Genomic DNA, 27435 nt, shown 5'->3' with positions numbered 1-27435 from the left:
TTTAAGGGAAAGGCTGGCGTTCAGATGCGTAGCTTTAAAACATCATCCAGAGTTCTAATGTGTTTACGCCAGCTCTTCAAGCTGGTTTATTCAGATTGTTAAATCCCGCCAATACTTAAAAAACTCTCAATCATTAGTGTGTTGAACTAACTTTAAAAATAATCAGACTGCTTCATACTAGTCTCACAGTTACATCAAACAGATGACAGTAAAACTTGCAGTTCCTTTCCATTGCATTTTAAACTACTATAGAAGTTTGAGATAATTGATCGTAGATTTACAATACAGCAAGAAAAAAAAAAAGGGATCTAAACTATTTCAAGGCCTAAAAAAATAAAAAATATTGTTGGACTTCGTGTACACTAAAAATGCCTCATGTTGAACTTTTGCCTCTGCATGCATCATCAATAAAAGCATCATAAAGCAGTCAGACAGATCATAGCTAAATGTTTCCCTATATAACTCTTTTGAGGTACTTGTCTCTTTCTTCTCTTTCTTTTGCACAGACAACCCTCACTGTCTGCATAATTGTGAATGTGACAATATGCTCGTCTTTGTTTTTGTCCTTGACAGAGACACTGGTGTGAAGCGGTTTTGGAGGCCGGGTTGCTTGGTAACAGTCGTGTGTCCTGACTGTTGGAGGGAAGCTGAGGAATCTTTGCTGCTGTGTGAAAAAGGAGTTGCGCTAAGTGACAGACACTACAGCAGACAGGTACACAGACGGGGGGCCTTTTGACACATAAAAAATGCAGAGATATTCCCAGCATGCATTGTTGTGGCCATATTCAGTTCACATCACTATCAGGGTAAATGAGGATAATGACTTGCCCACTATGTCACAGTCTTGACATATCACCTCTGTTGTGTTAAGTTTGATGAATCTATATACAGTGCTTAAACAGAGCTGAAGTGTTTCTGACAGTAGATACACACTCACACAGGTCCAGAGTCATGGCTGTCATTGATTAGAGTTTCAGTTCATTGCATCTACTTAAAAAGGTGTCTGATCTGGCCGGTGCAGCATGTTCCCAAAACAAGTCATGAGACCAAACCACATCCTCTCTCTGGCTGCATCAGCTTAAACAGGCCCTGCAGCGGCTTCGCAAGAACTGTGTTTTAGCGTTGGAAGATTATTATTTATTCTTCTTTTTTAAACTAATGTCTGAAAGTTCTTTCTAGTTTTTTTATGTTGCTGCAAGAAAGATTCTTTCGATGACAGAAGAAGATCAGATGAAACAGTACTAACAGTGGAATCTGTGAATATATAAAATTAACAGCAGCAAGCCAAGGAAAAGATAAATATATCTGCATCGTTATCCATTATTATTTATTGTGTTTTTGCCTGTCTAAGAGATATGTAAATGTAATGTATTTGTTTGAGGAAATGAAAGTGAAGGTTCAGGTCGAGGTTTGACACAAATATAACTAGAGCTAGAGCAGACAATAGTTATGGTCTGTAACTTCCCCCCACATATAAGCAGTATTACATTAATTCCTCATTTGCACAACTTGTATAAAAAAAAAACCATTTTATATTTTACTATGTATACGTGCTAACCAGGCACAGGACTGACTCACTCTTCTCAACGAACAACATATGAATTTATATAAAACACAATTCTTAACTGTGAAACATCTTTTGCTGCTCTTTCACTAACATGCTTCGAAAGTCTGACTCTAAAAGCTGATGTCAATGAAAAACCACAAGATCATGAAATATCATGTCTGTTAGTAGTGCTGGTCATATATAAAGATCTTATCAAGGATCTGTCATGTTATTGTTTTCCTGCTGACATACACTGCAGCCAACTTATTGCAGACTCGAGGCAAATATTTACTCCCCTTCACTTTAACGATCACACCAATAACAACCCTATGGATTAAGCTTCACCAGATCCTTCTAGCTTGATCACAAATCAAGACTGGCTGCTTCATTTGTGGGATTCTTCAACATAGCAAGAGTTCATTTTGTGACCTTTTTCACCAACCACATGTGTCTTCTTAAGACTCAATGCATTTGAAATATATTCACAATACACAAATCAAGACTAATTGATAAAGCATGAATTAATAAACTCACCACAGTGCTGCTGCTTCTATTTCGTGACAAATGTCCTGCTCCTCTGCTCTGTTCCCTGAGAGAACCACAGTCTCACTCATAAACAGTGTGTGCGTAATAAGTGTGTATACACTAGATATGGGAAAGAGAAGAGAGAGAGAAAACGAGTCATCATCTCTCTCTCTCTCTCTCTCTCTCTCTCTCTCTCTCTCTCTCTCTTTCTCTCTCTCTCTCTCTCTCTCTCCCCTCTTTCTCTCTCTCTCTCTCTCTCTCTCTCTCTCTCTCTCTCTCTTTCTGCCTTTTATCTTTCATTCTTTCACTCTCTGTTTTCTTCTCTATCTCTTTAGGGAACATTTCCTTTGTATTTATTTGAATACCTCTTCTATTCTCTTATGTTTTCTAATTTGTGTTTGCCATCTGCTGTCCTAATGCTGGTTATCCTAAACATCTCTTGTCTTTGGAGAATTGGTCTTATCTTAATTTTGCGACTAACCTTTTCTATCCAAAGAAGTCACAGCAAATAAGTCAATTTGTTAGTAGTGAGAGACACAATAGGATGAATTATTATGTGTGACTAATTGCTTTTTAGGATCTTTTTTCTTCTAATGTCACATATTGTAGGAGAATACCCGTGCCCTAGTCTCAACTGTAAACAGTTTAATAATTGAGAATCTTGAGAGCTTCATGGATGGATGGCTGTTTGGGACATCTCTCAGAACTGGCGCTGCTTATTGGACTGGAGTGATGTCAATGACCCGATAGGTCACCAGGATTTCTAAATCAATCTCTCTATTTCTGGTGCATCCTTTTTCTCAGCCTTTGAAGCTATTTTTCATGTGCTTTGGTCCTAGTGTAGCTTCTCTTCCCTTTCAAATGGCAATTCATCTTCAGAGCTTCAGTTCAAAGTCATTGTCACTGTTCTGTTTGTACATTTTGATCGATCCTGCCCCTGTTTTCCTTATCTAATTTCGGTTTCTCCGACGTTTTGTCTTATTTTTCCTGACCATAGAATCTAGCGCTGAAACCCACACGTACTATATCAAATATTATTGCTGAAGTCTTTTAAATGTCTCTCTCCATCTACTCATCAGATGCAAGTGCTTGACAAAGGCTGAAAAGACTTACATAAGCAAATTCAGAAACTCTGCAAAAGCAAATGCAAACATCCAAAGCACACGAAACAGCTGAAACGTGCTGCAAGTGAAACGAACATGCTGCCAAAGCCAGCCAACCAGTGACATGCAACGCGTTACTTTAAAGTCAGTCAGGGAACAGTTGCTTGTAGACTTTTGAAGTGCTTGAGTTTTGTTTGATGAGCCTTTTGGAAGTCTTTGTTTTTGTAGATACTACATGTTGTTTTGCATTTTTGGCACTTTGTAAAAATAATTTTCACTGCACTTTGGGAGGCTTTTGTGATCTGCCGCAGCAGCTCCTAAAGGTACAGCATCTGCAGATTAAACAGGCAGGGAACTCATGGCTATGATGACGAAGAGAGATCCAAGACCTGATGGTTTCTGCTCCAGGTTCTTAGCGGCCTCGTCAACCTTTGCCCCAGCCCCAGCAAACTGCTGCACCATGGGGACAAAACAAGCCACAACTCCGAGTACAGCCACAGCAAGCAGCATGGGAATTCAACTGCCGACCCTAAGACTACAGGAAGCTGCATTCCTACCGAGAGGTTTCTCATGCTTCAACGAGTGAAGAGGATGCTGATCAAGAAACTCGAGGGATGCCTGTCTCTCCTGTCCTTGTACATATGTCGCCAGAAAAAGCATCACAGCTTCCCCAGATATTACAGGAGGCTTCTTCTCTGTCTGTCGCCAGCCCAGGGGAAACCTCTGTGGTCGAGCATGTCATCCTAATGTTTCCCATGACATCTTGTGGCAAAGCTGCATCAAGTGGTTGAGGAAATGCTGAAACTGGACCTGCATTGACTTGTGGAAGCTCAAGTCAATGCAGACGCCTATACCCAGTGTCACGGATGGATGACTTAGTGGAGAAGATTGGAGCAGCAAGGCACATTGCTACGTTGGACCTGTACTCTTTCACGTCTTGCTGCACGTCTTCTGACAGGGAAGAGACGTTGTGACCATATCACGTCTTTGACTTTTCTGCACTGGCTTCCTGTTGGTTTCAGGATCCAGTTTATGATTTTAATATATATTTTTTAAATCCCTAAATGCGTTGGCGCCAGAATATGTGTCTGAGCTGTTGCACCTCCATGCGCAAGTCAGAGGATTTCATGATTTAAAATAGTATAGATCGGATGACATTCACATTGAGTTGAAGTTGAGCATATGTTGTTTTTCAGATGACCCACCAAAAGACGTTCGAGAAAGGAAACACTTGTGACATTTAACTGCATGTGATCTGACTGGGTTTCTATGCACGCTTTTCACATCATCCTCTTTTAATCCTCAAATATTGATGCAGAAAGTGAAATCCGCTGAGTCTAAAAGAGCAAAATTGGAACAGCACAGACTGTGTAGGCCTGTGGGCTCTATAGGACTCCACCTTGCTTGTTATACTCACCCACTTCCCCTTAACGGCCTGAAGACAGGAAGAGAGGACAGACAGAAGAGGAAGAGAGTCAAAGGGGGATGGGCTTATTGCTTTTAGTTTAAGTTAAAAAAAAAATACAGAAGTGAGAATTTAACAGAGAACTCTAAAAAGGAGTGAAAGCAGGGGAGAAACAGGAGAGAATCAAACAGGCAAAACTCAGAGTGAAAAAGAGGTTGAGGACTATCATGGCTCCTTGGACGAGGACCACTTCGGAACGGTATGGTGTAGGTAAGTCGGGGTTAACCCTTATCAAACCTAACCCTTGTTTGAGCCTTTTTGTGTGTGGGGCTTCCTCTCATATTGCTTCAGTGTTTCTTTGCTGAAGTATGGTACTACATGTTTCAGATTGTGAGAAAAATAAGATGCCCATCATTTCCTGCTTAACAGGATGTAAGAAGGTGCAGCATGGCCTGATAAAAAATTGACGACTTACGCATCAAATGTATAACATTAAAATAACTTTAAACCTAAAATCGAGTGCAACAGAACTCATAAATGGGAAAGTTAAATTCATGCTTAACAACATTAACATCCATCCACAGCTGGCTATGCTGTGGTGAGTGAATGCATTGCACATTATCCATTTTTATAAGAAGATACATGAATCCTGAAAATGTCACTGTTAGGTTTGGAAGGTTTGATTTAGGCAAAAGGAAACAATCTAGACTGAGAGAGAATGTTTTTCCTGTAAAATGTAATTTATCTGTTTGTGGTTTGAATGGTGGAGCTGATTAGCATGTGTTGCTGTAAGATACACAAAACTCTTCAGAAAACAGTTTCTGACTTCCTATAACAATTGAAATAATTGTAACTCCCACTTAATAAATGACACCTTGATTTCTAAGTTACAATAAGGAAGGCATATGCATATACATATATAGTTTGTATTGTAGAAAGTCAGGGACAGTATTCCAGTAGACAGTAGTAGTAGTATCAATATTTCTAGTGGTAATAGTTTAAGATGAGCGCTGAATAATTTAACTAACACACATTTGAGTGAAGTCCTCGATAGATAGATGCTTTATTGATCCTGGGGGACATTCAGTACAACAACACACTGCAACGCTGTTTATACTGTATCTGGGCTGCAATCCTCCTTGTCTGTGTATGACTACAACACAGGAAGCAGAAGAAGACGGTGTTTGAGTTTGTAGCTGTGCAGTTTCAATGTCTAAATGTAAGAGCATGCAGTAACCACACAGTGTCAGCAATTATACACACATGCCGTTTTTATTTTGAATACCTTATTTAAATTTTTCTCTTATAGTGTGGCGCTACCTTTTAAACAGAATAATAATTGAGTCGTTTTAAAGTTGTGCGAGTGCTTATTTTGTGCCAAAAACTTAAAGTTGGCCACACAAATATACTTCTTGAAACACAAAAAGAGCAGAAAGGTGCAGCAGGTGCAGAAAAACAGCACCTGTTTCACTGATACACTTTCATTTTTGCATTAGACTCATTACCAAACCACCTTTTTCAGCGAGGCTGTGTTCTGCTGCCTACTTTTTTGCTCTGCCAAGAGAGTGAAATACTGTGATTTGCAGCTTTTAAATGTGCAAACAGCCTGTTTTTCCCCTAGTAGTAATATTTATTATGTGCCTTGATCAGCGGCATGTAACTAAAAGATTTGCCATGAATCCTGTTTCTACCTGTTTCTTCTGCTGCGGATACTGGCCTGCAGATTATCAATAGCCCTGACTATTATATGGCTTACTCATGTATTGGTGATGCAGCGTGATGTTTAGATTAATCAAAGACCTAATGTTCTGTGTCTTAAAATAAAGCTTTATGACTAAACTGCAGAGCCCAAGATCTTGTGTTGTCTTACTACTCACAGCCAAAAAACCGGAAGACATAGTTTATTTTCACATGTGACAAGAAAAAAGAAAATCCTACAGAGGGACGTTTTGTTTTGCTCATTGCTTGTTTTGTTTTGCTCATTGCTTGTTTTTGGTGATTTGGTAGGATTAAGGTAATTCGTAAGAAGTTAAAATGCAACTTTTAGCAAGAGTGTATGTCTTAAGCCTGGAGCCTCTCATGTCATGCCCTCTCATCTGCAGCCATTGAAGCCACGCCCCCCTGCAGCTTCCTGAGTTTCTGATAATCAAAATAATCTGACAATCTGAGGTCAACTTCTTCTGAATCTTTTTACGCACAAATAATTGTGAATTGTAAAAGTTGAATAATTTCATTTAGAACAATATTTATTTTTGTTTGTTTTTTGATCAGTAAAATCAACAACTTTTGCCGACGCATGGCAGTAATTAGAGCCAAATACAGCTAAAAATATGTCATACAAATAATGCACAACATTTGTAAATATACTCTAAGAACTAATATAATTTGTTTTTTTTTCTAAATTATGGTCTTATTTTCTCAAAAAGTTGTCAATCCTGTTTCCTGAAAATGACAAATAATCTACCAAAAACTACATGAATGTCTTAACAAATTAAGCAGACAGTTTGTGACAGACTCACTGACCGGTATGCTATACCCGTCTCACCACGTCTCACTTTCAGTGCTGTTTTCTTCAACAGTAAAGTGAAAGCTTTTAACTGAGGTTAACTAACATGAACATAAACAAATCTTGGCTCTGCACAGTTTATGTAGTGTGCTTGTGAATTTGTTTTCCTTATTTCACGAAAAAAAAAAAAAAAAAACAATCTTCATGTGGCAGTTATTATTTTTTCTTTTTTACATTTTTAGTAAAGTGGAATTTTGTCGGCGAAGGAGAGCAGCATCTTTCCCTCGAAGTTGGAGACATGGTTTTCATCCAAGAGGCCTGTGAAGGTAAGACTTGCTCAAAACTAAGGAGGAGGATTAGGTCAACTGAAAATAATGTTTGTAGTTCTGACCATATCTCATAAAGTCAATTTTATTTTATTTCTCTTCCTCAGTATTAGTTTTAATGTTATAATAACTATAACTATTATGCCCAATTATACCTTACGACATCGGATACAATGAGACATGTCCAAATGATAAAATGAACAAACTGCAGGCCAATCGGTGTTGTACTTACAGTTAGTAATGTCAAACAAATCATTTATTCAGTCAGAGATGTGACACTTTTGTCAATCCTATTTCATAGTTTCATAAAATGAAATAAAGTAAATGTGTAAACATGATAAATAACTTTTATTCATAGGTTAATACTCCAATTTTATGTTGTACTCTTTCTAGCTTACCTGTCGGTTCTAGTATTCAATATACTGTTTATACGATGAAAGTCTCTCCTTGACCTTGACTTTGTCTTTCAGGGTGGTACAAAGGTTACTTAGCTAGGAACAAAGCCCTACAGGTAAGAGCTCCCTCACACATGACCAGCCTGTGTATGACATTCTATTGAGGTGTGATTATAACACATATGGCTAGACATTTAACCTGCTGTATTACATTTTTATTTATGGTTTTCTATTTTCATGGATAGGAAAGGTGAGGCCCACCTCTGTGTGTTTTCCTTCTTTCACCCACATGCCATATTTTCTCTTCCAGGGAGTGTTCCCTGCAAGTTTTATACATCTGAAGGAGGTCATCATAAAAAAACGAGGGTGAGTAATGCTAAAAGCTCCAAAAGTTACTTTGTCTCCCAAAGTCTCACTTTATAAAATGTGGGAGTTTTTTCCGCGTTTATTTCTCGACAACAGCAAAGAGGAGGTGGTGTTGTCTGCAGAGATGCCCTTGGTGAAGGAGGTGACCACCACATTGAGGGAATGGGGCAGCATATGGAAGCAGCTCTTTGTGGTAAAATATAAATGCAAGCTAATATTTTATTGAAAAGGTTTTTTTTTTTTTTTTGTATAACACCATCTATCTACCTGTCCAGGCCAATAAACTGAATCGTGTAAGACAGATCATGAGACTGATGTGTGAACTGATGGAGTGGCGTTCACAGCTCCTGTCTGGCACCCTGCCTAGTGATGAATTTAAGGAGCTAAAGCAGAAAGTCACCTCTAAGATCGACTATGGTAACAAGTACGTCTGTTTACAAATCACTACCACATTTTCCCATGTCTTATTTCCACATCAACGTGTCTCACCATTTATTTTCAGCTACTTTCTTACTTTACTTTCTTTCATCTTCCTCCCATCATCCCTCCCTCTTCTCTTTGTGACAAACCCTCGCTTGCTGCTCTTTCTTTTCCATTCTTCTTCTTTGTAACCTTCCATTAATCTCTGCAACCCTCCCCTCTCCCATAAAAGGATTCTGGGGCTGGACCAGGTGGTTCGGGACGATGACGGGAACATTTTAGAGCCAGAGCAGGCCAGTGTCATCAGTCTGTTTCGTGCCCATGAGGAGGCCACAGCCAAGATCAATGAACGTATCAAAGAGGAACAGGTAAGGAAAGGATGAGGTAATAGTGCTGCAGGGATCTAAAAGAACTGAGAGAGAGAAATACATTTTAGAATCTCATAGGTGGAATAAAAAAACGTTTTATATTTAAGTAAATACAGCCATGTCTTTGTCATTACCGTAGTTTGACTCCACTACTCCTCCCAGAAACATGTCTGCCTTAACCTCCTTTCCCCTTGCAAAAGGGTAGGAGGGCACAATCTAATGTGAACTGAATACAGATAGGATTGCTTTTTTTCTGTTCTAAGATATTTATTTTTTTGCCTTGGCTGATAAATCGGCTGCAGAGAGACAGGAAATGTAAGGAATAGAGAGGGGGGTTTACATCAAAGGGCTGAGGCCTGGAGTGAACCCTAAGCTGATATGTTGAGCACTGTACTGTAGCCTGTATATGCTGCACCTGATCTGCTAACTGGGCTAAATCAGTGCCCATCACACCTTCTTCTTTATAAGAAAGAATTAAAGTAAATTTTAATTTAATAAACTTGCCTGCAATGGATGGTACAGTTTACACACCAATCATGTCTGCCGTTCAAACCGAATTAAGAACTCGAGTCATTTACAAGTTGGCTTCATTTCAGCTCCAAACAAACTATTTTACCTAAGAAAAGAGTCAACATTTCTATTCTGTAATTTCCCTCTTTCTGAATAAAACCCTACATTTTCGATTCAACAGCCGATATTTTTTTGATATTTAAGTCTAATAATTATTAAATGTTGTACAAGCCAGATTTGTCTTTACCTTGAAATAGGCAGTTTAATCAACCGTTTCACCCTGCTAAACGTTTGTCCTGATATAACCTCCTACGGCTAATGTCCTCTCCTGCAGTCCAACATCCAGACAGACCACAGCGGGATCTCGGCACGGATCCAGTCCTCCCCCACCCACAGCCTGTACGTCTTTTTCCGGAACTTTGTGTGTCGCATCGGAGAGGACTCGGAGCTCTTCATGTCCCTCTATGACCCCATCAAGCAGACCATCATCAGGTGTCTCTTGTCTTCCTATTTTAGCGTGTGCTGCTAGCCTCATACTGTGATCATTAATAGGTGTGTTTTGGTTGATATATTCTTTTCACGATAGCTTGACAGTTCCCCAGACAAAGGTCATTAAATGCAAATTTAAATGTCAACATATAGGCTTTTTATATTCATAAGGAAGTCTTGTGTATGAATCACTTCGGTGTGCTGAAAACAAAGTGCGTGACTATGAATTTACTGTATATTTCTACTGATAATACTTTATATATGTGAATTATGACTTCAATCTCTGAGATTGAGATTCAGAGAAATACGACGTGGGTTTATCCTCCTTTGTCTCTTCCTCCCTTTTCTGTTCTCTTTTTTGTCTCATTTGTCGATATTCCTCCCCTTCCCTTGTTTCTTCATTATTCACTCTGTACTATTGTTAAACTCAGCTAGATTTGAACAATGATATGCCAAAAATAACAATACAAATAGCATAAATTATAGGGCAGGAGACTGTGACTGGCAGCATGCTGTGCTGTCTAACAGAGCTGCTGTTAAGACCTGCCACTCACTGTCATGCTGCCGATATCTAAGTCTCAAACAGTGCAGCTGTTGGTACAAAGATAGACTTGGATCGATCATCTGCCTTTAAAAATAATATCCACTACCATTAGACCTTTCTCCTTTTCTAGCCATTTGTAAAGATGTCACAAACTCTTTTGTTGTTTCTTTGAATAGCTATTTTTTTTTCTGTAGTGCCTTTATTCCTTAACCTCTTTTTTTCTTCTCTCCCTGAAATATTTCCATCATGGCGGATTATCAACTTTCTACTATTTTTGATTCACCTAACTCTGCCCTGAAACATTCACTGTGTCTACATGTATGTCTTGCCGTCTGTCCTATTATTTCCACTGACAGTCCTCTTCTTGGAATAGAGGAGGTTTTATTTTTAGCGCTTGAATCTAATGACAGTTTTTTTTCTCTAAACCTGCAAACTTTACGTCAAGAGTGATGAGAAGATCTTATGTTAATTTGAGGTTGAGCATTACAACTATTGTGATGCATAGCTTTGTATGAAAGTAATATAATTCAAATGTTGTGTTCTGTCTCTCTTTCTCTTCCCTTGTTGCAGTGAGAACTACATGGTACGATGGGGCAGAGAAGGATTCCCTAAGGAGATTGACATGCTCAACAACCTCAAAGTTGTGTTTACAGTAAGTGACCACAAGAGGGCACTAACACACTGTTTCTCAAACACTACAGGCACAGCAAGGGATACGTCTGAAATAATGTATTTCCTGTTTGAAGATTGTATTACTCTTTTATTTTTGTTCTCTTTCATTCTGTACTTATGGACCTTTCTGTCCCCATCTCCTCTTTACAACATCTTATTCGTCTTCCATCTCTTGTGCCCTTGTCTTGTTTGGATTCTTTTTCTTGCCACTGTAACTTTGCTAAGTGTTGCTTAGTGCCGTGCTCAGAACATTGGGTCTTTGCATTGATTGATTAATTGATTTCTCCCATTATGCTTCCCTTTTTTTTTACTACCAGGACCTGGGAAACAAGGACCTGAGTAGAGAAAAGATTTTCCTGATCTGTCAGATTGTGAGGGTTGGCAAGATGGACCAAAAAGAGATTAACAACAAGAAGAGCACTCAGGGCCTGAGACGGCCTTTTGGAGTGGCAGGTACTTGAAAAGAAGAACTGTGCCTTGATTAACACACTTGATGAATACGTGTCCATGTATTGTCAGTATTAAACAGTATTTCCTTTAGAAGCCTCAGTTAAAGCCAAATTGTATAGGACAACAGAGTGAGACCGTCACACCACTAAAGCCAACAATTATGGCCTCTAATTGCCTCTTCAATCACTTTTACCTGTTCCCTTAAGATTACAGTGATTCTGTCTAATTTGGCAGATTCAGCAGCTGCAGGTTTTATTGGCAACTTTACACCTGGGGGTTACAACCATTGCACTTTTACACAAACAAAGCTTTAATATTGGTGGCGACTGTCCACTAATCTTCTTTTCTTACACTTAAGTATACTGATTTGCACACTGACTCAAAACAGTTGCCGATGTCCTTGTATAACCTCACAAAACAGCTCGGAGGGTATGTTTAGGAGCCTTTTTGTGTGAGGCTACGGAAGAAAGCTCTATAAACAAAATGTTCGGAGTGTCATGTGTAGTAATAATGGTATTGAATGTTTTTTTCTTCTTGGCAGTGATGGACATAAGTGATATCATCAAAGGAAAGATCGAATGTGATGAGGAGAAGCAGTTTTTCATCCCCTTCTTCCCGTACGTCCTGTTTATCCTCAGTTATCACTTTCCGTTCCAGTTCACAGATTGTACATGTGATTAAATAGACCGATCGCCTTGTTAGCTCATGTTGAGGGTAAATGGTGTCTGTGTGTTTGTTTGGCTGCAGGGTGGTCGCTGAGAATGACTTTCTCCACAACTTGCTGAACAAAGTGACATCATCACGAGGGGACAGTGGTGGCCAAGGTACTGCTCCACACTTCCGAGCATTGCTTTATGTCTCCCGGTCTGTAAGCCATTTAACTGCTCTGCTGAAGCTAACTTGTCCTGCATAGCTGACTGTACAGCTCCCACTGGACTGTGTGAGCTGCAGCCATTTGTGGGCAGACTAAATGGTCATTTCTCACTGTGTCCGTGCCTCTTCTCTCTGCACGGCTGGTTAGACTAAAGATATTACACTGATGGATAGTGTGCACCCTCGAGTCGATGTTTTCATATTACTTACCCTCCATATTCCCTCCCCAGCCTGTGCTCATGCTGCCCACCACCTCGTGTTGATTGCTAACTTTGCCATCCCTTGTGTCTGTGTGTGTTTTGTGTCTCTGTGTGTTGGACTTCACTGTTGTATCTCTCAGCTTTTATCTTTCGTCTTGCTCTTGAAGGCTCCGACCTCGAAATGAAGGAAGCACCCTGACAAGCAGATATGGAAGTAGCACTTGAGGCCACCAGATGTCTGTTCTTACCATTACTCAGCCCTAATCTCTCCTTATTAGCCACAGATGCAGAGTGTTAGAGGGATGTGTTGAGCCTTGAAAATGTGGGTTGGTGACATGACTCGTCTCATTATAACGTGCTCTGACAACTCCTTGCATAATTTCCTTGAAAGCTGTAAGTGTTCATATTCCTTAGGACAACATTTCTGCTTATTGTGTTTACTCCTGCTTGCTTTTTTTGTCTGTTTGTCTTTTTTACAGAAACAAGGATTGATAAATGTCGACTCTGCACTAAGAGCAGATGTTTGACCTCCCTGGTTCACCTTGAAACTTTTAAACAATATGATCCTAAACAAATTTAAACAGAGTGGATCCCACTTTAACTTCAGCCCTTACACTTTGTGTTTCAGGATTTCTGTTGTTTTATATTCCGCTCTGATAATACAGAGCCTTGAAATGCTTTATTCAGTCATTCTGCTTTAAATTGAATATATTTACCTGCAAGGAAAATTGCAAACTCCTCTCTGGAAATCTCCTCTCATTTAAAGAAGCCACAAAGAGACATCTGTTTTTCGAAGTCGATGTTTCTCAATCTGTAACATTTGGTTTGACAAAATTGAGAAAAGTCATCTTGTTCTCACAGGTTGTTTTGTGTGATCAACTGTGTTCACTCCAGCAGAATAGCTCCCTCTCTCTCTTGAAAGCCTGCTTCACTGTAACTTAATAGACACAAATCATGTGTCAGTACGGAGTAATAAGTGAGAAATCAATCAGAGATGAGCAGCCTCTGATGATTAAATATCTGACAGTTGACAAGAGAAAGGTTTTGAACTGATAATGGACCGACTTTAAAAAAAAAAAGTGCACTCTACAAACTCAGTAAATACTTAAACGTGTTCATTTATCACTACATTAATGACTGGTGTAAAGGTGGTCGGACATCAAGGACACTGTGTGTCCAGTGTCAGTGTGTCATCTGTTTCCAGAACAATGCTTTTCAGGGGCTTATACCTGTTTTGATGAAAACTCGGCGACACTTTATATGAAGCCAGCACTCCTAATGCTTCATCAGCACATTTATAAAGCCTTCAAAATGCATTTATAATTTCTTATAATAGTCATTTTAAAGTTTTATAAGCACTGTTATCGGTGAAAATAATACATCATGCAGGTATGATTTTATAATGCATTATACCTTAATGCAAAACTAACTGTGTCTTTTGAATTCTAGGTTTCATTACACATTACAACTCACACCACTTCTAAAGCTTCACACTTCATACTCTTCCTCTTTCTCCTGCCAGGTCTGTGGGTCACCTTGAAGGCCCTGGTAGGAGACATTGTTCAGATCCGGAAAGAATACCCTCACCTGGTTGACCGCAGCACTGTGGTGGCGCGCAAACTGGGCTTCCCAGAGATTATTATGCCGGGTGATGTTCGCAATGACATCTACCTGACGCTACAGGCCGGAGACTTTGACAAATACAACAAGACCACGCAGAAAAATGTGGAAGTCATCATGTGGGTCTGTGACGAGGAGGGCAAGGTCATACAGGTGAGCAGCGTGAAGACAGAGCACAGTGGTCTTTATGATGGGAAAGGGATTTGTGTAAACATGGATTGGTGTTTGTGTGTGTGTGTGGTGTTTGAGGTTGTGTACGTGTGTGTACCTTGTGTGCAGAGTTAGAGGGTTAGACATGATACGGGCCAGTGAGCAGCATGAAATGATCAAGAGTGACTCATGGTCAGGGGCACATACGCATGGCTTTTTCCTGGGGTGAAAATCCATTTGGGCTCACATAGACACGACCCCCCCCTACACACACACATACACACACACACACACACACACACACACACACACACACACACACACACACACACACACACACACACACACACACACACACACACACACACACACACACACACATACATACATATAATCCTGCAGCTCTGAATACAACATATTTTCTCTTCATCCTTTTATCCTAGAACTCCATCTGTCTGGGAGCTGGGGATAAGGCTGTTAGTGAATACAGATCCGTAATCTACTACCAAATCAAACAGCCCCGCTGGATGGAGACAATTAAGGTGTTTGTGCACTTGTGTTAATGTGTGTGTGTTGAGGTAGTTGCAGATGTCATAATTCATTGAATTTGTTGTAGAGATTTACTTCTGTTATAGCCGACTCTTCTTTCAGTTTTGTTGGATGTGCGTTTGTGAAACCAAACTTAAAACATTATCCCCACAGATAGTTTGTGTTCTACCTTTTAAAATGTGAAGAAGTCTGCCATTTTATATTCTATTATTGCACGTGTCCTTCAGGTGGCTGTCTCTCTGGAAGAAATGCACAGAATTCATTTGCGCTTCATGTTCAGACACCGCTCCTCCCAGGAGTGTGAGTATCATCCTCCCGTCCTCTGCCTGTCTGCAGACTCAATGCACAAACATTCTTGAATCCTCTTCTCTGATCACCAGGGCCATTATGTGACTCACTGAAAGGACCTAATGATTGGAAGCTATTTACAAAATGACCCAAGATGTCGTTACTCACACTCAATTATTCTAATCAGCTGACTATTTCGCTCTGGTGCCTGAATTCTAACCCTCCACTTCTGTTCCCCTGACGTGCTTCTCTCCTGACCCGCCCTCCGTCTGTTTACACACCGGTCTCCTTCGTCTCCAGCCAAGGATAAGAGTGAGAAGAACTTTGCCATGGCCTTTGTGCGTCTAATGAAGGAGGACGGGACTGTTCTTCAAGATGGACTGCATGACCTCATAGTCTTCAAGGTCAGAACTGGAAGAAGAACTTTTAAAGAAACTTAAACTTAAAACAGCTTTAATGTCTTCGCCACAGAAAAAAAAGACAACAAAACAAAGACTAAGTAAGACACATTTAGGCTCACCAACATCGGATTTATCTACAAGTGTATGAACAACCAGTCTCTACCAATCTCTACTGACCCTGATATGCAAAATGATGCCATCATGCTAACAATTAGAGACCTAAATGTGAGGTGGGGATGCAAAATATACCTGATAATAAACTAGAGATCGTGAGACAACAAAGTCGTGATCAATGATGAGACTGACACAAGAAGTTTATCTTACCTTAACCAAACCGTGTTATTTCTTTCTTTACTGAATTAGGACAGTGCACATTCTTTTGGTTTATGTTTTTTGCTCAGTTAAAAAGCATACACAAAAATAAGTGAAGACAGTTGTCAGTAGTAGAGAAAGAGTCTCGACTGTTCATCTATCAGCAAAGCAGACCGCATCATACAGTCAGTCTGGACTGGAGATTATGGCCACCCAGACAGGTTGAGTGAAGCCAAATAGATTTCTTGCCAAATCAGCCAGAGCTAAGATTGAATCCCCTTATTGATTAAAGGCCAAGCGCAATGAAGATGAATTTCTCGCGACTCACTCCAAAGACCAAACGGATGGTCCCTCTGTGCCCTCTTTCTCGATTATCTCTTGTTATCCCTGTGTTCCCCTCAACGTCAGTGCCACTTCTGGCTTCAGTCTCTTGATTCTGGTTTTCCTCCCACTCACTCGTTATTACTCACTGGTTTGGCATTTAGCATTCAAATGGATCTATAACCTAAGTTGAGTTGTATATGAGAGAATGTGTCCTCTCCAGAATACTCACAGACACAAAACAGTTGATATTTTCCTGTTTTCTCACTTCATCTTTTCAGAGCTTTGAAAAGCTTCATCGTTGTTTTTGTTTGTGCTCTCGGTTTTCTAACCTTTCCTGGCTCCACTGTGTCAAAAGTTATGAGTTTACAAACTGAAATTGAGTTTGGAAGACGTACATGGAAGTCTCAGTGATCACAGAGAGTTACTGGTTTGAAACGTCCAACTTCAAACATTGTTTGTGATTTATTTTCCTTAAGTGCTGCTTCTGATGAATCACTGAAATCTCCAGTGTCTCTCTGTTCACCACTTCTGTGTTCCATCGAGAAATTGTGGCTGTCATATGAATAAAAAAAGAAAAATCTTCCAGTGCTGCTACGAACATCTGTGTGATCATCAACACAGTTGCAGCATCGCTGGTGTACGTGATGGCTGAAGAATGACTCTATATATCTATCCTCTTAGGGTGACAGCAAGCGCATGGAAGATGTGGGCTGCTACTTGTCGTTGCCCTCAACCCGCCACCACCATGGCGACTACCACAAGGGGGCAGGGCTGAGCCGCAGCTCCAGCAATTTGTCTGGGAGTGGAGGAGGCCTGTCGGTCAGCTCTAGAGACAGCTTCTCTATCTCCACCCTGGTCTGCTCCACCAAACTCACCCAGAACGGTAGGTTTCTTTTCTTCTGTAACAACACTTCAATTGAAGGGAGGTCTCGGAGAAACCAGGCCAAGTTCACCATGAAATTGGTAAAGGACAAATCCATCAGTGGGAAGGTCTGTTTAAAGGAGAGAGTACTGTATGTGACTCTGACATGCAGTGTTTAAAATAGAAACAGCAGTCCAAATTGGAAACATGGAAGAGCTCTCTCACTTAGCTCCTTTCTCCCTAGAGCTGATGCGCAGGCAGGTTGCCATGTCACAAACCTGGAAGATTCCCTCTGTAGCCAGCTTTGCATCAGCCTTCTTGAAACCTCTCTGGGTTTTAACATCTTTTTTTTTTTTTTTTCAGAAGCGTCTCTTATATTTCACCTCATTTTTTACTACGTTTCTGTTCACAGACCTTTAAAAAAAAAAAAAAAAAAAAAAAAACATGATGCAACTTTTTTAGGTCAGGTAGAATCAATCTTCTGAACTAGTTCACTTCGCTGCTTTAATCGCTGCAACACCTCGTGGTTGGCAGTAATAACTGGTCAACTGGGGCTGCCTTAAAACCGCCTAACTTCTCTGGTTCAAACAAATCCAGACCATTCAGGACCGGAATCAAAACTCAGAAGGAGTCTGTATTGATGTCAGAGTGGCACACACTTCAGCAGAGCTGTTGTTTCCTCTATGTCTGATGATTCAGTGAGGTCATGTGGGATTTAATGCAGTAGATACGGTAATTTAAATATTGGTCCTTTAAGTCTTATTAGCATGTCTGGTGGTTACACCTTCTCGGGTAAATGTTTGTAATATAAAGGAATGTTCCTCTTCTCCTCAGAAAATGTAGAACATGTGTTGCTTGTTAACTTTTTCTGACCTCATTAGTTATTTTTAGATGTAGAGTTTAAAATTGAGTCGGGATCACAAAACCTGAGGGCTGAGGTTAGAGCGAGGGTAAAGGAGACCTCCAGCCAATTAACACTGAGTCGGCTGTAAGTTAATTAGGTTAACTGTGGCATGGTGTGTACCTGTGTTTGTGTGTGTGTGTGTACGGTCATGGTTTGCATGGTAAGCAAAGGACAGGGGGAGGGGGGGGGACTTTGTGTATACACGGGTTTTGTTGCGTGGGAGTGTCACCATTTTGTCCTACACACTCTGGCAGGCAGCCACACAAGCAGGCACACACATTGACACACATTGACATGTACAAATGTATACACACACTTTCTATCCGGACAGTATGGTGCATCAGACCCAGGTGCAGAGTAACAGCTGTTACCGAAGAAGCGAGTCCATCACTATAATGAGTATTATCCTGCAGTATTAATCACCTGTACCACGCACACGCACACACACACACACACACACACACACACACACACACACACACACACACACACACACACCTACACACACACACACACACACACACACACAGACGCAAAATAACACAGTGTCACAGGCTTACGGACACACACACACACACACACACAAAGGCTCGAGGCTTGCAGGCACACAAAGTTGTTCGGGGCCACCCACCAGATGTGCAGCTTGGCTTGGCCAGTCTGAAATGATTGGACAGGCATAGCAGTGAGCTTGAAGCGGACAGCTCCAGAGAGACATGCTAATCTGCCTCGTGTCCAACTGTAACAGAATTAATGACAGAATCAGCGGATGTGGATGTTCAGCTGGTCGTCCCTTTAGCCAGAGGAACACTGACTCTAAACACGACAAACAATCTCCTGACGAATTTCATCTTTGTCGTTGCTTCTCACTGAGCGATTGACTTGGAAAAAAAAAAATTTGAATTTAAAATAATTGAATTTTTCTTTTTTCTACACTTATTCACAAATTGACCAATTCACAACAATGGGAAATGATACAAAACACAAAATGTTTACAGTTCACATTATTAAAGTAATATTCATATAGATATATTCTGTATATCTGTGTGTACGCTGTATCTCTAAAGTCCAATATTGATAACTACTATAACTTTATATACGTCACCTTTTCTAAAAGTAGATCACTGACATGTTAATTGAGTAAAGCAGCGCTTATATATTGTGTGCAACTCAAAAGAACCTGATCAAATATCAAAGGACAGATTTTTTTCCGGACTTGCTTTTAAAAATCATTGTGTATGAAGACCAGTTTAACACAAAACGTGCTGTGTGTTTCTCCTCTCCAGTCGGCCTTCTGGGTCTTCTCAAGTGGAGGACTCGACCTGAACTCCTCAGAGAAAACCTGGAGAAACTCAAAATCATTGATGGGGAGGAGGTGGTGAAGGTCAGTGGTGTAAATGCAAGCGTGTAGACTGGTTTGTGTGCACTTTTGCATGACCTCTCTTTTGTCTTTGTGTCTGTGTGTAGTTTCTGCAGGACACTCTGGATGCCTTGTTCAACATCATGATGGAGCACTCTCAGACAGACGACTACGACATCCTTGTGTTTGACGCCTTGGTGAGACTGTGTGTCTAACCAGGAAGTGCTCGTGTGCCTCACTCTTTATGTGTCTAGTCAACAGATTAATCTGATTTCTTGACAGGCTGTCTGTGTCCGTATCAATTCTTACATGTCTGGATGTCTATCTCTTTCCATCAGAATATTGTACAGAGCTTCTTATCTGCCCAGTAAATGTCTGCTGCCATAAAAAACTCTTCCTGTCTCTCTATGTCTGACAGATACACATCATAGGTCTGATCGCTGACAGAAAGTTCCAGCACTTCAACACGGTGTTAGAGGCCTACATCAAGCAACATTTTAGCGCCACTTTGGCTTACAAGTAGGTCACTTCTTGAATCTTAGACCCCTTTCTGTCTTTTTCTTTTATAACAGTCTGTACGAGCTTCCTCACTGTCATCACCATGTGTGCCTTGCATGATATTTGAATACATTAAACACAGTTTCTACACTTTTTCTCATCAACCTGACAGATGAGTTGTTTTTTTTATTTATTTTGGGCGTTTTATAGCCTTTATTGTAGAGGAGGAAAGTGGATGGGGTCGGAGAGTGGGGAGAGACATGTGGGAGGGACCGCCACAGGCCGGAGTGAACTCAGGGATGCATCGGAGTAATAAGACTAATAATAATAAGACTTGATCAACTTGGTCAACAGAGCCCAACAGAAACTACACTTGATGGTTTATAGATACTCATAGATACAACACACACACACACACACACACACACACACACACACCCAAACACACACACACACACACACACACACACACACACACACACACACACACACGTACACACACACACACACCGGGAACCTTTTTTAGTACCAGGAACTTTTTTTAAATACCAGGAACTTTTTGTTAGTTCCTGGAACCTTTTTTAGTTCCAGGAATCTTATTTTAGTTCCTTGAAGAAAAGACCCTTAACCTTTTTGTAGTTTCTGGAAGCTTCTTTAGTTCCTTAAAAAGAACACTCTGAAACCTTTTTTGTTCCTGGAATCGTTCTTCACTGAAAGCAGGTCAGTATAGTCATTCAATGGCTCACATTGTATTTAATGAGACAATTGCACCAACCTATTGAAACTATAAAATCATCTGAAACCATTAGACAATCTGAATATGTTAGTCATCAAGCCAAAAAAAAAGGCTGTTTAGTGTTTCCTAGAACGCTTCAAGCACAGAACCAGAGACACCCTCATACACACCTTTCCACAGTCAATACTGGAGCCTATACAGTGGCGACACATATTGTTGTCATTATCATATCGGCTGAGGATATTAAATGTTAAATGATTAAAGGCTCTGATTTAGCTACCACAGGAGTCAAGTGTGGGTGAGCCTTTAGAGAACTTGAGCGGCCAAGACCACACTACTCTACTGTACGCTAAGCCAGAGTTTAAACCCTCTTCTCTGTGGAGTACCAGCTAAAGCACTCAGTCGTGCTCCCCAAACACTACTGTCTGCTTCTTACTCTCTTTATTCACCCTGTGGGCCCAGAAGAAACATCTGTTTTTATTACCAAAGCTTCAATAAGGACATTAAACATTTCAGTCTCCTTCTGCACTCCTTTGTTTTTCATTTCGCCTCATAGTCCAACACTCTCTGGCCTTCTCTTGTTCTCCTCTTCTCTTGTCTCTCTTCCTGTCTCCTGTCCATCTCTTCATTTATCTCTCCACCATCACTCCGTCCCTCAGCTGCCCTGCCAGTGTAGTGGGGATGCAGTTCGCCCTTTTTTAAGAGGGTCACTGCGAGTGTCTGCCTCTCGGCCCAGAAGCTGTTATGTAAAACTCTTTAAGTCCCTCTCACAATATTTTCAAGTGTTTATCTCTCGCTCCAATAAAACAATCCTCCTGTTCTTACCCGTAATCCATGCAGCAAAAAAACTGAGAATGACTGAATGGTGGTGACAATAAAAATATTGTTAATGCTACACTGGTGTCGAAGTTAGAGGTCTAAGTTTTCTTTATTGACAGAGTTGTATTATTTTGGGGGATTGTCTGGCGTTAAAGCAGTTAGTGGATGATCCTCCTTGTCGCCATTAAAGGCCAAATGTGTTGACCCTTTGGAGGCCCGTAATATTGTTTTGAGTGCACTCAACTTGCTAGTATCTATAGCATGCAATTGAGCTCATTGGGATGGAGATCAGGCAGAGAAATGGAGGTGAAAACTGAACTTAGACTGAACTCTTCACCACCCACCCCTCTCTCGGGCTGTTTTTACACAGCGGTATATTTAGGTGTGTCTAAAGATGCCTGTAGGGAGTGCATGTGCTGGAATAAAAATTTTTTTTCCTACCATGCATCTCCGGCAAATAAAAATGTCAGAATTTTGTAAAAGGTACCTCAGTTGAGGTGTAAAATACAATTTTGCCATGTTTCCACTTACAGGCCCCCCTGCCCGTCTCGTTCTTTTCCTCTCACTAGGTTTCACTTTGTCTTTCTGCTCTATAGAAGTGAAAAATAGGATTGTGATTAACTTTCCAACCTGTGGAACATCAGAGGAGGGATAACAAGTCAGACCGAGAGTTTTTTTTCTTCCTTTTTCTCTCTTTTTCTTTATCAACTTCTTTTTTTTTTTTATCACTCTCTTTCAGGAAACTGATGTTGGTGTTGAAGAGGTATCTGGATGTGTCCAGCCGAGGGGAACAGTGTGAGCCTATCTTCCGCACCCTCAAAGCCTTGGAGTACATCTTCAAATTCATTGTGCGCTCACGTATGCTCTATTCCCAGTAAGTGTTAATGTCACTTTTTGAGGCGCTAGAGGCATCTATGATGACTTCTAATTTCTCTTTGGACCCGGAGCTATGCAAATAGAAAGTCTTGAAGGCACACACACGCACGCGCACACACAGCTCAGTGACACTGTATTGTCGGTGTAATTGTTTTGGACAGCTCGTGAGAAAACTAGCTGATTACTGTGCTAATGTTGCCAATAAGCAATGATGATGAAGTGAAGCATCCGTGAGAAAGGTAAGGAAAGGACACTGCTGCTGAATGGGCAGCCGATCAAACACCAGACAGACAAAGTTCCTGCAGAGAGACTTATGACACCCACTGTGCTCAGCCAAGAGCTGCGCTGTACGATAAGTGTAAACACTATTTATAACGGCAGCACAGAAGATGACGCTGACAGATGAGATACATGATACACAACTCTGTGATTTGCCTTGCCTGTGGGTCACGTCCGTGCAAGTGTTTCTGTAAAGAGTGCAGGAATATCAGACACAATCAGGTTTGGACTTTTGTGACTGTCATTCAGTGTCCACTGGCCAATCAAATTATTTCTTTCTTTTTCATTTTCTTGTCGGCATCATGGGCTTTGTTGGTTGAAATGGGTGTTTTGGTTTTTCAGTATGGTGGATGACTTTGTTTATATTCATTCAGTGTGTGAGGATTTTCATGTGTGGTGTCCCACATTTTCGTGTGTGTGTGTGTGTGTGTGCAAGATGTTCGGTTAGATTAGCCTTAACATATGCATTTACTCTCATCTCTAAATATTTATCTTTGTGTATGTGTGTGTGTGTGTGTGTGTGTGTGTGTGTGTGTGTGCACATCATATTGTGCCGCTGGATTGACTGAGCTCCAGCCTCCCCTGAGCCTCTCTGATCAGATAAATCTCACCTGCCTTCTCCCTTTCTATCCCTCCTCCTCTCCCTGCCGTACCTACTGCAGCTGTCTAACTCCAGCTTGCTCTGTGTTCAAAGTTTTTACATTAGATATCTTCCTCTATAAAGCCTTGTCAAGGCAGCACTTTAGGTGCATCTTTAAAGCGCTATCAACACTGTCAGTCATTAATAGTTAAATAGGCCTAACTTATTAGTTTGTCAAACTAGCTTTATGTTCTCGCGAAGCCTTTAAGAGCCGTGTGCTGGTCACTTTCAAACATGTAAGGTAGGCTGTGCCAGTTTGTGCTCTCTCTCTCTCTCTCTCATCCTCTGCCTTCACGCCCTGAAGCTTTTATTACACTCCTGTAGTTTGGTTCATCGGTTGTTTATTTATTTTTTCCTCTCCCCAGAGAACCTGCAACGTTCTATATATTTTACCTTGTTTTGTCCTCCCCTTCCCTCTTTATTTCTAATCCTAAAAACTCACCTTCTGCCCCTCCTGCTCATCATATCCCCAGTCATAAAATATAAAAACAACCTCTAATATGTTTCTCATTGATTTAATGAGGATTTAATAAGGATGAGGTTGCTTCTGTTTCTAAGGTCTACATGGTCTCACTTGGTTTTCTTGTTCTAAACTGACACATCTCATTATTTTCAGATCCTTTTTCCTGATAGGGAGATATAATATGTTAATCTGCTAATAAGAAAAGTGTCTTCTTAGTACAGTGGGGGAAATATAATGTGTGTTCAGTTATGTTGAGGCATACTTAATTAACTCTGGTTCATCCATTAGAAACAGAGCGCTGTACAGATAGAACAAAACAAAACAGATTTTTGCAGCATCATACTGATTGGCCTCAGTGGGTCGAAATTATTTGATCCTTTTTTCAGCATGAATAAACCTTTTAACTAGCATCGGACTGAACAAACTTCTTGGTAATTGTGTGACTCATTGCACTATTCATTCATTCTTATTAGAATAACTCATGTGTTATAAAGGAGCAATGTTTTGCTGTGTTAATGGTCGCTGAATCACATACCCCATTTCTCCCCCCGATGCAAAACAGCATAATTTAAAATGTGTTTAATTACAAGACTGAATTATTTAGTGATTAGTCAAGGGGGATCTGAGATTATGAATCATGACAAGGTGACACTTTTGACGGATATGCTCAGGTAATGATTTTGTTCTTCACAGGAGACATCTTAAGTGTTTTTTTGTTGTTGTTTACCTTCTGCCTTTTTCCTTCTGCCATTCACCTCTACAGGCTGTGAATTGTCCTCTTACTTTCCTTCTTACACCTTTCAACTTTTCCTCAGATTTCCTTCACTCCTTTCCTTTCCCTAACATCCCTTCCTCCCTCCCTCCCTCCCTCCCTCCCTCCCTCCCTCCCTCTCCTCTCCATCTGTCTCTGCTATTAATTTGCTGAGCTGGTGTGACGCATTTGTGTTGTTGTGCAAGTCTGTGTGTGTGTGTGTGTGTGTATGTGTGTGTGTGTGTGTGGATGAGTTGTAGAGAGCCTACAGTCATTTTTAATTCCATATTTTTATTCTGTGATGGATTTTAAAAAAAGTGCTCTGCAGACTGTAACATGCAATACTGTACTAATGGGACACATTTATTTTAGGTTACTCTAAGTGCGTATATGGCGTGAAAAACTGACCCTGACACATCAAAACATCATCTCTCTTTACAAACACACACACAAACACACACACACACACACACACTCAGATATTTATGCACGGACAGGGCTGCTGGATTAAGCAGGACAATGCGTCTGTAATCATAACTGTACTCTGCAAATAGCCCAGTGATAATACCTCTGTGTTACCGTCTAATCTCCCCCCCCCCCCCCCCCCCCACACACACACACACACACACACATACACACACACACACACACACACACACACACACACACACACACACACACACATGCTAAAATCTCTGTCTGCCACATACTAATCCTTCCCTCCAGCCCTCAGACTTCTATTGTAATTAACCACTGCACAGCTTCACTGAATCACTCAGAGATAGGGAGGAGACGTGGGAAGGAAAGGGGCGGAGAGATGAATGAGAGGAAAGTTTGTTACGGCTCTGGAAAGTAGCACTGAGGGAATAAAAGGTGTGTGGGTGTTTGAATGTGATGTGAATAGCAGTTACAAAGATCCCCATTTGTTTTGTCCTATTTCTTTTTGTTGATTAGAGGAGAAATGGGATGACAGCAGTTGGTGCTGCTTGTATATGTTTAGTTTGACTTGTGATCATAATAGTGCTTTGTGTTGAAGCTTCATGTGGCTGATTAAAGGGAATTGAATTACAAGTGTAAGTGAATACATGGAGACCTGTACGCCATAAAGCAGTGATTTTCTAGAATAAAAATTAACCGATTCTAATGTAAAATCTATTATTTTTACTGAATGATTTAAGTGCAATAGAGCATCTTCATGTTAAAGGTTTGCTTTCACCCATGCAGAACAAAAGATGTTGAGAACTGCAGCCAGACTTTTGATTACCCATTTCCATATAAACACTGCAATTGAGCTGTAATTTCTCTTTTTGCTAGAACATTCTAGCCTGTGGCTAGATGAAGATGACTTCAAAAACATTATCATTACCAGCTTTGGGTCAATTTAAACTGATGAGAAACAACTGCTGCACCATGATTGACATCCCAGTGGAGATGCATGATGTTTATAGGAAATAAAAAATGTTCAAAAGCTGCTAAACCAAACCTGTGAGAGTGTATGCAGTCAAATGTTGATTTCTGAGGAAAGATGGGCCTTGTTATGTTCACCAAATGATCATAGTTAAATAATTCTTAAGCTCTGAGAACTTTTAAGAATGAGATTGTTGTGACACTAGAACCATTTCAGAATGGTTTGGATTTTTTAAATGCACCCTGAAGCAAAAGACAAACAACCTAAGTATCCATTCAGGTTCAGGTAACTGGATTTGTACACATTTTGTTTGGTTGCAGGGAGAACAACATACTTAATAAACCACAGCCAATACATAAAACGCACAGAGTGCAAATGCACAGTGCATGAGTGAAAGTGTGGTGGTGCATAAAGTCTGCAGATTCCAGTCGTTTATTCAATAAATAAACGAAACCATTAAGAAGCATGACAATCACTTCCCAGCCTGCTATCTCTGTCCCTGCTTACAAGACCGTCATTAAATGATCAACAACCACATAAAGGCAGCAAAGAGGAAAATCTAAACATGAAGCACACACATCCCCTACGACTTGTTACCCTCAATAATGGCTGCTGGCACAAAGCTTATGCTATGGAACTTTGATCTACACTGTGGAACTGAGTGTCTTTGTCCAGAAGGAAGAAGATGAGACTCACCATGCAGAGGGTGGGACTCACCTTTGAATATGGAGCTGGTTATCCGCTCAATACAAAGCAGAACACAAAGCATCATCTTATTTGGCGGCATGATCCTTTAGGTGTCTATGACGATGACTATATTTGATAATCCTGTCATGAACGCAGGTGTTAATAAAGGAAACAAGCTAAGGAATGAAGAATTAGATACATCTAAGTTATACGTTTCATATAACAATATTAAATGTTTCGGCCTTGCCAAAATAATTGTGCTGTTGCACAGAAAAAAATGAGGTTCATTAGACTTCTCTCTTTGTTTACGTACTTATTTTGGCCCTTCGTCTGTTATTCTCCCTTTACACGTCTCCACCTCACTGATGATTTTTATCCACATTGTTTTTTTGTTTTTCCCCTCATTTTTCAGTCCCTGGCAGAAACCATTTGCATCCATCTTCACATTCTCCATCTCCCTTTTCTAATCATGTCACGTTATGTTTTCTGAAGTCATTTTTTTTTGCCCCTCTCTAATGTTTCTGTTTCATTTCCTTTAATTTCCTCATCTGCTCCTAGACTATATGAGGGGAAGGAGCAGGCAGAGTTTGAGGAGTCACTGAGGAGGCTTTTTGAGTCCATCAACAGCCTGATGAGAACAGACTACACCGGCACTCTGCTGCTCAGGGTAATCACGCACATTCACCGTGCACCTCAAGATCACCTCAATACTCCTCTTTAAATTCGTTTCATCCTTATCCTCAACCCTTTCTGCCTCTTCTTTCCTTTCTTTTACATGTACTTTATATCCCCTTCCCGCTCCTCTGATGTGAT

The 27435-nt window shown here is 40.5% G+C and overlaps 1 protein-coding gene across 1 annotated transcript in view; it reads left to right on the top strand.

Annotated features, from left to right (window-relative positions):
• The first annotated feature begins 4055 nt into the window (after positions 1-4055).
• Positions 4056-27435, top strand: part of dock2 (dedicator of cytokinesis 2) — an 88248-nt gene continuing 64868 nt past the window's right edge. Inside the window, exons 1-22 of the mRNA XM_079351764.1 lie at positions 4056-4849; positions 7328-7411; positions 7882-7922; positions 8117-8172; positions 8269-8365; positions 8448-8596; positions 8825-8960; positions 9805-9962; positions 11074-11155; positions 11493-11628; positions 12167-12242; positions 12373-12449; positions 14221-14471; positions 14912-15010; positions 15245-15317; positions 15606-15709; positions 17024-17225; positions 19392-19489; positions 19573-19662; positions 19884-19984; positions 22258-22392; positions 27181-27289. Coding sequence (XP_079207890.1) covers positions 4807-4849; positions 7328-7411; positions 7882-7922; positions 8117-8172; positions 8269-8365; positions 8448-8596; positions 8825-8960; positions 9805-9962; positions 11074-11155; positions 11493-11628; positions 12167-12242; positions 12373-12449; positions 14221-14471; positions 14912-15010; positions 15245-15317; positions 15606-15709; positions 17024-17225; positions 19392-19489; positions 19573-19662; positions 19884-19984; positions 22258-22392; positions 27181-27289 — 2397 coding nt within the window. The 5' untranslated portion in view covers positions 4056-4806. The remainder of the gene's footprint in view (positions 4850-7327; positions 7412-7881; positions 7923-8116; positions 8173-8268; positions 8366-8447; positions 8597-8824; positions 8961-9804; positions 9963-11073; positions 11156-11492; positions 11629-12166; positions 12243-12372; positions 12450-14220; positions 14472-14911; positions 15011-15244; positions 15318-15605; positions 15710-17023; positions 17226-19391; positions 19490-19572; positions 19663-19883; positions 19985-22257; positions 22393-27180; positions 27290-27435) is intronic.

Source organism: Symphodus melops (assembly GCF_947650265.1).
Source record: "Symphodus melops genome assembly, chromosome: 9".
NCBI lineage: Eukaryota > Metazoa > Chordata > Actinopteri > Labriformes > Labridae > Symphodus > Symphodus melops.
This window is presented reverse-complemented; position numbering and strand designations above follow the sequence as displayed.